The sequence below is a fragment of the Arachis ipaensis genome, chromosome B2 (assembly GCF_059453495.1).
Source record: "Arachis ipaensis isolate K30076 ecotype BB chromosome B2, ASM5945349v1, whole genome shotgun sequence".
Taxonomy (NCBI): Eukaryota; Viridiplantae; Streptophyta; class Magnoliopsida; order Fabales; family Fabaceae; genus Arachis; species Arachis ipaensis.
In genome coordinates, this window is record NC_142437.1 from 119,708,745 (window position 1) to 119,721,303 (window position 12,559).

Here is a 12,559-nt window from a genome sequence, read left to right on the forward strand (position 1 = left end):
CAGCCATTCTGTTTAGGAACATAAGGACATGAAAATTTATATAAGATGCCTTCTTGTGTTATAAAATTAGCAAAAGCAAGAGATTTATATTCACCACCATTGTTAGATTGAAACTCCTTAATTTTGCAATTAGTAAGATTTTTCATTAGATTTTTGTATTGTTTAAAGGCATGTAAAACTTGTGACTTGTTAACAAGCAAATAAGTACAAGTGTATCTACTAAAAGCATCTATAAAAATAACATAATATCGATAACCAAGATGAGACACAATAGAGGCAGGACCATACATCACTATAAACTAATTGTAAAGGAGAAGTATAAGATGTAGTAGAATCTGAAAAAGGAAGTTTATGCATTTTTGCTTCAGCAATCAGCACAATTATTACAAGTCTTAGAAACTAAATCAGAATTGAGAATATTGTGAGCTATATTACATTGATTGAGAACTAATTGAACTGTTTTAGTGGCTGAATGTCCTAAACGTTTGTGTCACAAATAAAAAATAGAACAAGAAATAGTAAAGACACGAGGAGGATTAGAAACTGATGTAGTGTGAGGCACAGCCATATTCACAAACTGATAAAGGCCTCCTCTTCTAAAACCTTGCAGTAGAACTTTCTGGGTGAACTGACAACGAACAACATAGTAAGTTGCATGAAATTCAAAGTAAATAAAATTATCTTGAGCAAACTTAGATACACTAATTAGGTTCTTAGTAATGTGAGGTGTGTGAATTAACTGTTGCAATGAAAACTATCGTTTAAAATCCAAAGAATACAAAAAAGAACTACCAATATGAGAAATAGAGCTACCTGAACCATTGCCAACTTGAACCTAATTAGATACACTAATTAGATTCTTAGTAATGTGAGGTGTGTGAATTAACTGTTGTAATGAAAACCAGCATTTAGAATACAAAGAATACAAAAAAGAACTACCAATATGAGAGATAGAGCTACCTGAACCATTGCCAACTTGAACCTGCTCAGGACCAGAGTATTCAGAGCAAGATAGCATGTTTGATTGATGTGGAGTCACATGATGTGAGGCTCCTGTATCTGGATACCATGCTGGATCAGAAATGATAGATAGTGCAGCTAGAAAAGCTTGTGGATTATGAAAAGATGAAGTTGGTGGTGGAAGAATAGAAGTTGAGGTATTGTTTTGTGAAGAGGAAGCTGGTAATGCAATGTTGTATCCAGAATTATTGGGTCTAAAGGATTGAGACTGGGAAGGGGGTGGAATTTCTTGATTAAATCGATGGAAGCAGTGCCTGTAATGTGGCCAAAACGCCCACAAACTTGGCACTGAGATATAGGAGAATTATAGAAAGATCTTCCTCCTCCTATTGTGAATCTTCCACCTCCTCTCCCTCTTCTTCCTCCTGTTCCACGATTGAAGTTTGGAATGGATGGAAAGGAGGTTTGTGTGAGGTTAGCTTGCATCACTAGATTCTCTGGTTTTCTATACTTGTCCAACATTTCATCATGAGTTAACAACATAGTTTCAACTTCACGTAGGGTAAACATATCTGATTTTGAATTGATAGTAGTCATAAGTATTTGATAATCTTCATTTAGACCTTCAAGAATAGCTTTAACCTGTTTTTCTGGTTTAAGAGGCTTTTCCAAGGCTATTAATGAATCTGCAATGACTTTGATCTTTGAAATATAGTCTGAAGCAGTGTGGTTGTGTTTCTTGATAAGCTTGAGCTGTGCCTTTAATTATTTGATTCAAAGTTTGCTTGATTCGAAGTTTTGTAGACTCAGCAAAATATGCCTCAATCCTATTCCAAATCTGGTAGCTATAAGTACATCCAACCATTTTAGGTTTGATAGCAGAATCCATAGAGGCCAGCAACCATGAAATTAGGTTTTGATCATCTTGAATCCATTGTTTGTATTGAGAAGATTCAATACCAGCAGATTGATTTTCTAAATTTTTAAAAGGTGCAAGGATCTTTTCTTGATAAAGGTGATTTTCCAATGCTTGTCCTCGAATGGCTGCCAAAGCTTGTTGCTCCCATATCCTGTGGTTATTTTCTCCCAACTTATTTTGAATTGGATTAAAGGGCCTTTGGTTGAAGAATTGAAGTGGAATCTGAGAAGAATTTGTATTTGCAGCACTTGAATCTTTATTAGCAGATATAGTAGAATCAGTTGACGGAGAAGTCATGAAACCACTTATCCCAAAAGTTTAAGCTGATAGGAGAAGGTAACACTAATTGTTATATCTCTAACATTTCTCTTTAAGCAAGAGCCTCTCTTTTTTAGTTTTGCTTTATTTGTTATTTTTTCACTTTTTGGGGTTCATCAAGATTTGAACTCTTGACCTTTCGAATATAGAACTCTGGTACCATAAAGAAGCTTTAAAACACTAACTAGTTTAACAAGAAATCAAAAAATGGAAAAAAGAAAGGAAAGTAAAACGGAGCAAAAAAAAAATTCTTTGATTTATGAATACTAGAGATGTATAAAATGAATACAATGCTATCTACTTTCAAAAAGATCAACTACTGAAATATATACTAGCACAAGAAAAAAAGTTAATAACAAACCACTAATTAATCAAATTAACACTCTGTTTCTAATAAAGATTTACAATCTTTATTTTGTTATCCTTCTCAATTGGAACACCAAGTCTTAAAAAAAAATACAGATATTATGAGTAGATTAATATACCTGACAAAAGTTATACAATAAAAAACTAATATTTATAAAAAAGTCTTATAGAATTTTAGGTTCTTCTATTATACGAACTAATTTTTATAGTAAATATTTTTTTAAGATAATTATGAATTTATGAAACAAGGATAATTATAAAGTATAAAAATTAAAATAGATAAAAATTGCATAAACATATCTAATAACTAAATATGGATCCCATTTTTTTTAAATTGAATAAAATATTAAAAAAATAATAATATATAATCTAATAGGTTTTAACTACGGAATAAGATTTGTCCACATCTAATTTGAACTATTTATCAATGAATCATTAACTCTAACCATATTTATATATTTAGATCGAATTAATTTTGATTATTTTCTACTTAACTCAACTATTTAGTCTACATGTTAAATATATTTTAAAATTTTATTTTAATATACTATGAAAAAAATTATATATTTATTTAATTATATTTATATATTTGAGTAATTTTTAAAATAATAAAAATTTACTTATGCGACAATATAAATGCTAACATATATTCTTAAATTAATTAAACAACGTGTATGATTTGATAATTAGAATAATTAAAGCTATCCATATTCAGCATTCAATTCCTCTTTCCCCATAAAATTTAATATTCATTTCTCACATACTTGGGGATCAAGTATGAAAAATGATCATTTATGACTCAACCTAATGCATCTGAAAATTTTTTCAAAGTCATTGGTCAAAAGTACCACCAATAAACTCTTTTGGCAGTTTAGGGTGAGTTTAGTTTGTGTTTTTATTTTTTATTTTTAGTATTTTTTGTTTTTAGATTTTATAAAAAATAATAAAAATAGTAAAAATAATAATTTTTTTTATAAAATTTAAAAAATAAAAAATATTAAAAATAAAAATATAAACTAAACGTATTTTTAATTTGTTTTTAATAATGTTCTTTTTTTTATTTTTTTTTATTTTTAGCAAGTTAATAATTAATTTATTATAAATTTAAATTTTACTTAAATGTTTATCATGAAATAATAAATTATTATATATATAAAACAAAATTTAAATTCTAATATTTATTTAAATAAATTAGTGAATTAATTATTAGACAAATCTAAATTTATTATTTTTCATTCTTTTTGGTTTCTTCTTAAGATATGCATTCCGCGTTGTGTGTATCACAAGCCCAATCCATATTTAAGGAACCAAACTCAGAAAACGGCTTAACTTTTTTTTTTTTTTTTTTTGAAAATCATTAAAAATCATATCTTTAATAAAAAAATAAAAAACAAATTTAATGTATCTTATCTTAAAAAAAAAAATAAAAAGCATAGATTAATAGTAAAATAGTCTCAAGTGAGTGAAGTGACATATCTTCATTTACGTGATAAATAAGGAGGATTTTATTAGAAACAAATTTAATGTATCTTATCTTTCAAAAATCAGATTAACAGTTTAACACACATACTTTTTTTTTTATTTTAACTATTTCCAAAATATATTAATTCTAAAATAAAGAGATAGAACGAAGAGAAGTAGCAGAAGTGAAGAAGAAAAGAAAATGAAAAAGAAAAATCAAAGGGAAAAAAAAGGAAAAAGATAAAAAAAAAAAAAAAAAAACAGTAAATACAAAATTTCAGGCAAAAGCTTAGGCAAACAGCGATGATGGACGAAAGAGAAACCGAAAGAGAAAGCGAACTCTTTCGTTGTTCTTCTTCAGTTTGAGACTTTCACTCTTTCACTCACTCACAACGAGTTTCAACTTTGAAGTCAAAACCTCTTTTTTATTTGTTTCTTCTTTGATCGTTTTTCCGATCGTAAAAAAAAAATAGAATGTTTTTTTTTTCCGGTGAGTCTGTGTCGGTGGAACTTCAAAAGCTATAACGCGAAAAAAGGAAAAGAGGGTTAAGTGAATTAACAAAACACTTGTTGTGTTTAGTTTTAATTAATAGTTTAATTAATTAGTAATTGATTAATTGTGATTAGTCAATGATTATGAAGAAAGGGAAGGGGAAGAACAACGGCTTGTTACCGAGTTCATTGAGGATAATCTCGTCGTGCTTGAAGACGGTTTCCACCAATGCCAGCACCGTCGCCTCCACCGTCCGTTCCGCCGGCGCCTCCGTCGCCGCTTCTATCTCCGCCGCTGCTGAGGATCATAAGGATCAGGTTACATCACTCTACTGTTCAATTTTTTTTTTTCAAGTTCCAATTCAAATTCAGTTCGACTTGTTAATCCTTATCCTTAAACTGCAAAGTATTTAAAAAACAAAATTGAAAGTAGGAAGCGAACTTTATTTGGCATGATTATGTTCGATTAGGAACTTTTGACCTATTAGAGAAAGTTACGTTTTTTCTTTGTTATTTGTTTTTTTTGGTAGTGAATTTTGTTGCGCTTTGTATGTACATGTTTCTTACTTGTATTGGTTTTGTTGGATTAAGTGGGTGTATTGGTACAAAGTGCACTTGTATTGTTTAGTTTTAGAATGGAAATTTTCATCAATGAGTTTGATGCTTAAAATTACGCATGGAATGGGGATATTCAACCAAGCAAAGCATATTCTCAGTCCTTAGAGTAATATTCTTAGTGACAAATTATGATAGGCTCCAACGCTGACTTATATGTGTTAGTACTTTTTTTAATGTTTCTAAAGGTTAAAAAACAAAGTATAGTAATAATTATTTGTGATTTGTGATAATGGTGGATGTTACCATGATTCATGGTTGAAGTTTCATGTTCTGGATGGACTGAGTGTGATCCTATTTGACGCTTCGGAAAGTGTGCGATCATTGTAGTTGACGTGTCAGGATGTTAAGTTGATTGAATTCTAAGAGTGATGCTGCACAAATAAAGGCCATAAGTTTACATATTGCAGATATTGTAAACTTTGTATACTTGCATAGATTGTTACTCACTCTTAGCTTCATAGCTTCCTTAATTAGATTTGACTTGGTAATTAGTCTTCCCAACATTTTGCACTTGTGCTTCTGCTTGGTTCATGTGTTTGTCCATTCTAGCTTGACTCTTTGTAATTATAGTTTCCACTTGTTGGTTGGCAGGTTACTTGGGCTGGTTTTGATACACTAGAGCTTGATTCATCTGTGTTTAAACGAGTTCTTTTACTTGGTTATCTGAATGGATTTCAAGTACTTGACGTGGACGATGCCTCTAGTTTTACTGAACTTGTTTCAAAGCGCGATGGTCCAGTTTCTTTCTTACAGATGCAACCTTTACCTGTTGGCTCTGGTGACCAGGAGGGATTCAGAAAATCACATCCTTTACTGCTGGTTGTTGCTGGGGATGACGCTGAAAGCATTAACCAAAATGGTACTCATGTTGGTGTGGGAAGAGATGGTAAGGTGGAGATTCCATCTGGAAATAATATCAACTCTGCAACAGCTGTTCGGTTTTATTCTTTGAAGTCTCACAGTTACGTTCATTTACTGAGATTTCGATCCACCGTGCGCATGATCAGATGCAGTTCAAAGATAGTAGCTGTTGGTCTTGCCAGCCAAGTATGCAGTGGTTCCTCTGGTGTCTTTTAGAATTGTCGAAAGATAATTATTGTCAGATAAAGCATAAGAGTATCTATATGACTTAGCTCAATTTTGTTATGCAAACCAAGATTGATTTACTTTATTAATAATTTTTTTTTGGGCAGATATACTGCTTTGATGCATCAACACTTGAGAATAAATTCAGCGTCCTCACCTATCCTGTTCCTCAGTTATCTGGACAAGGACCAATAGGTGTTAATATGGGTTATGGTCCAATGGCTGTGGGTCCAAGGTGGCTAGCATATGCTTCCAATAACCCTCTGCCCGTAAATGTAGGATGCTTAAGCCCACAAAACCGAAGTCCTTCTCCAGGAGTTAGTCCATCGACATCCCCAGGTAGTGGTAATTTGGTTGCTCGTTATGCAATGGAGTCCAGTAAACATTTTGCTGCTGGAATACTCAAATATTGTCACGAGCTGCTTCCTGATGGTTCTAGTTCTCCAGTGCCTCCAAATTTAGGCTGGAGAGCCGTTAGGGCTACAGGACATGAGATGGATAATGCAGGAATGGTTGGTATTATTTTATCATGGCCGAGTTAGTTGATTGCATATCGGTGAATTAGAAATTTGTACACTGTAGATCAAATTATTTAATCTAAGACTTGTTCATGGTTCTTATGTATTTCAGGTAACTATTAAGGATTTTGTCTCTAGAGCTATTATCTCACAATTTAAGGCTCACTCAAGTCCTATATCTGCACTGTGTTTTGATCCTAGTGGGACCCTTCTGGTCACTGCATCTATACACGGGAATAACATTAACATCTTTCGGATAATGCCATTGTGCACACACAAAGGTTCAGGGCTTCCAAGCTACGACTGGAGTTCATCTCATGCACATCTCTATAAACTTCATCGTGGAATAACACCAGCTGTTAGTATATCGTAGTTCTAATATGCTTATTTTATTCGTTTTCAATTGCCGTTCCCATTTCATTCTTTCATATTTTTTTGCGCTTGTTTGACAGATGATCCAGGACATCTGTTTTAGCCATTATAGTCAGTGGATTGCAATTGTCTCATCCAAGGGAACTTGTCATATTTTTGTTTTGTCACCTTTTGGAGGTGATACAGGCTTCCAAGTTATCAATTCTCAGAGCAAAGAACCCTCATTACTTCCAATTTTGAGTCTACCTTGGTGGTCTACTTCATCGTCTCTTTCTTATCAGCAACCGTTGCCTCCTCCAGCACCTGTTGTCCTTTCGGTGGTTAGCCGTATAAAATATAGCAGTTTTGGATGGCTTAATACTGTTAATAGTTCTACTGCAAATGCATCAGGAAAAGTTTTTGTCCCATCTGGTGCCATTGCTGCCATTTTTCACGATTCTTTATCTCACTCACAGCAGCTTGTTAACTCAAAAGGAAAACCCTTAGAGCATTTGTTGGTATATACACCATCCGGTCATGTGGTCCAGCATGAACTTGTGCCTTCTTTAGGTCCAGAACCTGGTGAAAGTGGTTCAAGAGTCCAGTCTGCTGCTATTATGCATATGCAAGAGGATGAGTTCAGAGTAAAAGTTGAACCTATTCAATGGTGGGATGTATGTAGAAGGTCAGAATGGCCGGAAAGAGGGGACCCTTGTGGGAATACCTCTGATCGACAAGATGTTGATAAAGTTCAAGAGCAAATATGTTCTGGTGGTGTCCATGGATTGAATATTTTGGATACAAGTAATGTTGGGGAAAAGATGGTGAAACCTTATACAGGGAAGCCCGAAGACAAATTTCACTGGTATCTATCTCATGCAGAGGTGCAAATGAATTTTGGAAGTATGCCAGTTTGGCAAAAGTCAAAGGTATTTGTGGTGCTGTTTGACTTCAATATACATTGTTTGCTGTTGGTTGCTGATTGTCTTGTTTCTACAGATTTGCTTCTACACAATGAATTCCGTGAGAACTAGTTCGATTGACAGTGGAGAGTATGAAATCGAAAAGATCTCTGCTAATGAAGTTGAAATAAGACAGAAGGAGTTGTTGCCTGTTTTTGATCATTTTCACAGCACCAGACCAAGCTGGAGCGAGAGGTGGTGATATCTCTCTCTACAGCAGATTCAGCTATCAGCTTTGTGTGCCATTAATTTTGTTTTAATCATTTTGTGCTATCTAGTAAGACTACTTTTAGATTGCTAAAATTGATTGTGATTTTATGGGATTGTTAATAGTTTTTTAACTTTGAAATTTGGGGTTGCATATTCACTCCTGAATCCTGATTGCCTTGCTGAAACATGAATGTACCTATCTTCCTGCATTGGCTTCAACTGATGCTTTCTTGACTGCCTGTTCAACCTCTCAAGGAGAAAAATCATCTATTCCTTTTCTATTTATCCACATTCATTATCAAGTTCAATTCATTGAGAAAAACTCAACATCACCTGTTGTCAAATGTTGCAATTCTTTTCATATGATCTCTTTTACGTGGTTCATATTTTGAGCATATGCTGTTTTTGTTTACAAATTGGAGGCTTTTATAAGATTGATCCCTACAACTTATTATTATTTGTCGCAAAATGCACATGTTATCATTTGTATCATTTATTGTATTGTTTTGTTTTTATATTCTTGATATTATTTAATTTTTTCTCATGCATATTGGAATGCAACTCAGAGGCCTACTTTCCGGAGAAAAATATTTTATCGCATCTCCAATTCGTAATCAAAGTGAAGACAAGCAAACTGCTGATGTGACGGTTATTTGTCACTCAAAGCCAGCATCGCTGAGCTCCACTGAGAGCTCTGATGGAGGTAAGATATTATTTTGTTAAGATATGTAGTTGAAAAATTATTAGTTGGAATTTTGACTCTTACTTTAAATGAAAGTTTTCTGTATTATTTCAAGCATTTAACTGATTTATTCGAATTTATGGTGGTTGTCTATCTATTATTGATTTGATGTTTGTAATTTACTTCAGGTTCATCAAGGAGGACTGAAAATCTGTTTGACCTGGATCAAGTTTCTTCTCCTTGTCAAATACTTGCCGACATCCACTTGGAAAGATTGGGGGCGATTAACATTGAACCGTCTGTGCAAAATAAAATTACGCTGGAAAATTCATCTCGACCAGAAAATTTCAAGCATGATGAAAGGAAAGAGACCATAGAAGATGCTAGTATCTCTGAGGGCTCAGCATTGCTCATGAAACAACATACTGCAGATAAGAACAATTTTGGAGAAGTCACATCAACAATGCAAAATGAATCTTCATGGCAATCTTTTTCGGATGACCATTGCGATACACTTAGGGGCGATGGAAGTAACATGTTAACTGAAGTAGGAACTGATGATGTTGACAGTAGCAGTAGTCACCATGAAACAGAACAGGAGGATGATGATAAGGATGAAATGATTGGTGGCTTCTTTGTCTTGTCGGAATAAGGTAAAAATACAAATTGCAGTTGAAATTGATTGTGGGTGTTCTTCCATAGTTAAAATTTAATTTTACATCAGATGATCATCTTTTGTTAATGAATCAATTCAATCATCTGTACTCAATAGATTCTCAGATTAAAAAGATATAAAAGTCTATGCATGTTGTGAATAGCAAACGAACACATGAACAACAACTAAGGATATGATTGTTGTTCAATTGTGTGAACCTCCATTTCCTCTCTCTCTTAACCTTGTACATTCTATAGGTGGGAATTCGTATATTCATGGGTTTACTAATGTTGGGTTTGGATTGTTTCATTATGCTTAGCATGTAAATATTATGGAAGTTGTATAATATATATTTTTTAATTCTTGAATTTGCCAAGGAGAAGAAAGTAAAGTTGAATTTTTTAATATAATTTATGAAAATTCATATATATATATATATATATATATATATATATATATATATATTCTAAGCATGTTTGCTTTCCTTAACTCATTACTTTGCAGGGAAGAGTGCCTATGGCAAGTTGTTGCAACTTAAGACAAAATATCTCTTCAATCATTTCTTTGTTTAAAAATTAGAAACATAATTAAGAGTATATTAGGATAGGAGATATCATTAGTGAATAACCTTTTTTTTTGGGCCATGCTTGGTGGCTCTTTTAATAAGTACTCATTTCTAAAGGTATTTTGATGCTGAATTGGTGAAGATGAAGACATATATGTACTTCATCTTCATGAAAACCTCATTATTGATATCAACCACCTTTTCTATTCTCCTCTTCCCCCCACCCCCTTCCCAAAAATAAAAAACATGTAGAAGATATTGAATTGAATATGAAATTCAATGATACCATTTATATAAAGAGAAATGATGTTTAAATCACTTTTTTATACACCTCTTTCATACAACTTTTTTTTTTAAGATATAAAAAATTAAACATTTTTTCTCTAACTTCTTATTAATCACTCTTAGTGTATAAAAGTGATATATAGAAGATAGTGCATATAACATTCACTATATATATATATATAAAGACTCTCACCTGGTATTCTTATGTCCTTTTTATTCCACTAGTGGTGCCAGCACAACACTTAATAGAACAAGATTATGTTTTCCAGAAAAAAAAAAAAAGAGCCAAGATTTCCATGTGTGGGGATGAAATTGAATACATAAGCACATAAAAACAAGGGGGAATAAAACAGAAACCAAAAAGGAAAATGAAAATGATAGGGGTTGGAAAAAGGGCAACGTGGTTAATGGAAGGCAAATAGATTTGAATCCTAAAGCACATGTAGCTTCTAATATTGGTCGGTTTTTATGTCAATATATATTTGTTTACTTAAACCGACACCTTTGGACCCAAATCAAATTGTATTATTGCAATTTTCCTTTTACTAACCAAACATTTTTTACTCTCTTTTCCTTTGGAATTTTGCATTATGTCACATTCTGTCACAAATCAAATGTTTGAAAAAAAAATTTGTAAGTCATTAAAATTGTTATAATGGAGGGCTTGTTTGGACGTCATTTTTGAAAAAGATTCTTTATAAAAGTAAAAATAATTTTATATTTGGATATTTAATGTAAAAATATTTTTTTATTTATTAATTATGTTTGGGTAAAATAAGACAAAAGTACTTTTTTTATTCATTTATTATGTGAAAAATATTTTTTTTAAGATAAAAGATCTTTTAAAAAAAAGATGTAAATTGTAGTTTCTCAAAAAATAATTTTTTTTCTAGTACTTTTATTTTGTTATTAGAAATTTGTTAAATACGCTAAAAAATAAAAAAGATCTTTTTTTATTGAAATTTTTTTTTATCGAAATTTTTTTTTATCGATTTAATGATGTCCAAATAAATACATATTTTTTGTTGAGTCAGACAAAAATTTCAAAAAAAATGGTATAATTTTGCATTAGAATTTCTAATGAGTAAAAGAAAAATGAAGATTTGCTACTATGATGATAAATTATTATGGAGCAATTCATAGTTAATAATTTTTATGTTTTTCCCTTTTCTTTTTGATGCTCTCATGAGTTATGACCAATGTTTTTGGTCAATCAATGTTTGCGTTTAGCATATAGTTTTCTTTTCGGGGTTTATGATTCCAACGAAAGCAAAAAGAAATAAATGGTGTTCCCCACAATGAACAAACACATTCTCATATTGATTCTCTATCAATCCATTCTATAATCATATGTCAAGGCAATTCATACAATTATTTGTGTCATGTGGATTCAAACAAATAAATTCTTATTTCTTTTTCAACTGCTTATATTTAATATATATTGTATATAGATTTAATTTTGATAAATTACATGAAATTTAAATGTCAAATTTTACAATTTGTTTAAGACTTGTTTGAAATCCATACTGAAATTCGCTATGTGGATTAAAATACAGTGCCAAAGTATATGACCATGGTGGGATGATTGGGTTTAAAAGTAGATAGAAGATTCACTAACTCATTTAAAGCTTTTTTTTTTGTTAATTTGTTGAATATCAAAACCAAAGATTAATCCTTTTGCATGTATTAAGGGAAATTTAAACTCCTAATACTTAATTAAATAGTTAATAAATTAATCGTTTGACCAACCTAAACTGATTAGAAGTTGTGTGTGTAACTAAGACCAAGAGAAATGTTTATTTTAAGTTTGTTATTTATGATCTACAATATACATTAAATTATCACCTATAATTTTGAAACCCAATTATTTATTAAAATACATATTTTATACACAACAAATAATATCAATTATCATATTAATTATGCCAATGAATTACTCAATTAAGAGATTGTGGGTTCGAGTTCTATCTTTGGTAAAAAAAAATTATTATATTAATTATTATATATTTGTATAAATTTTTAATTTGTATTTTATTAATAATTAATTTTTAGCGTGTAAATAATATAGTCGTTATATTTATATATTATTGTATTGCTTTTTATAAAATGGC

The 12,559-nt window shown here is 31.4% G+C and overlaps 1 protein-coding gene across 1 annotated transcript; it reads left to right on the plus strand.

Moving 5' to 3' along the window:
- Positions 1 to 4,085: 4,085 nt before the first annotated feature.
- LOC107626098 (autophagy-related protein 18g) lies at positions 4,086 to 10,008 on the plus strand. Its single transcript, XM_016328880.3, has 8 exons — positions 4,086 to 4,834; positions 5,726 to 6,181; positions 6,328 to 6,732; positions 6,851 to 7,096; positions 7,191 to 8,018; positions 8,089 to 8,246; positions 8,828 to 8,964; positions 9,132 to 10,008. Exons 1-8 carry the CDS (start codon positions 4,655 to 4,657, stop codon positions 9,593 to 9,595), a joined length of 2,874 nt encoding a protein of 957 aa, XP_016184366.1. The 5' UTR covers positions 4,086 to 4,654; the 3' UTR covers positions 9,596 to 10,008.
- The last annotated feature ends 2,551 nt before the right edge of the window (positions 10,009 to 12,559 follow it).

Bases quoted from the DNA above. Each gene is read 5' to 3' on its own strand.
- LOC107626098 (XM_016328880.3), top strand. From the start codon at position 4,655: ATGATTATGAAGAAAGGGAAGGGGAAGAACAACGGCTTGTTACCGAGT. The intron at 6,182-6,327 runs GTATGCAGTGGT...TTTTTTGGGCAG, and splicing joins CTGTTGGTCTTGCCAGCCAA to ATATACTGCTTTGATGCATC. The intron at 8,247-8,827 runs GTGGTGATATCT...AATGCAACTCAG, and splicing joins AGACCAAGCTGGAGCGAGAG to AGGCCTACTTTCCGGAGAAA.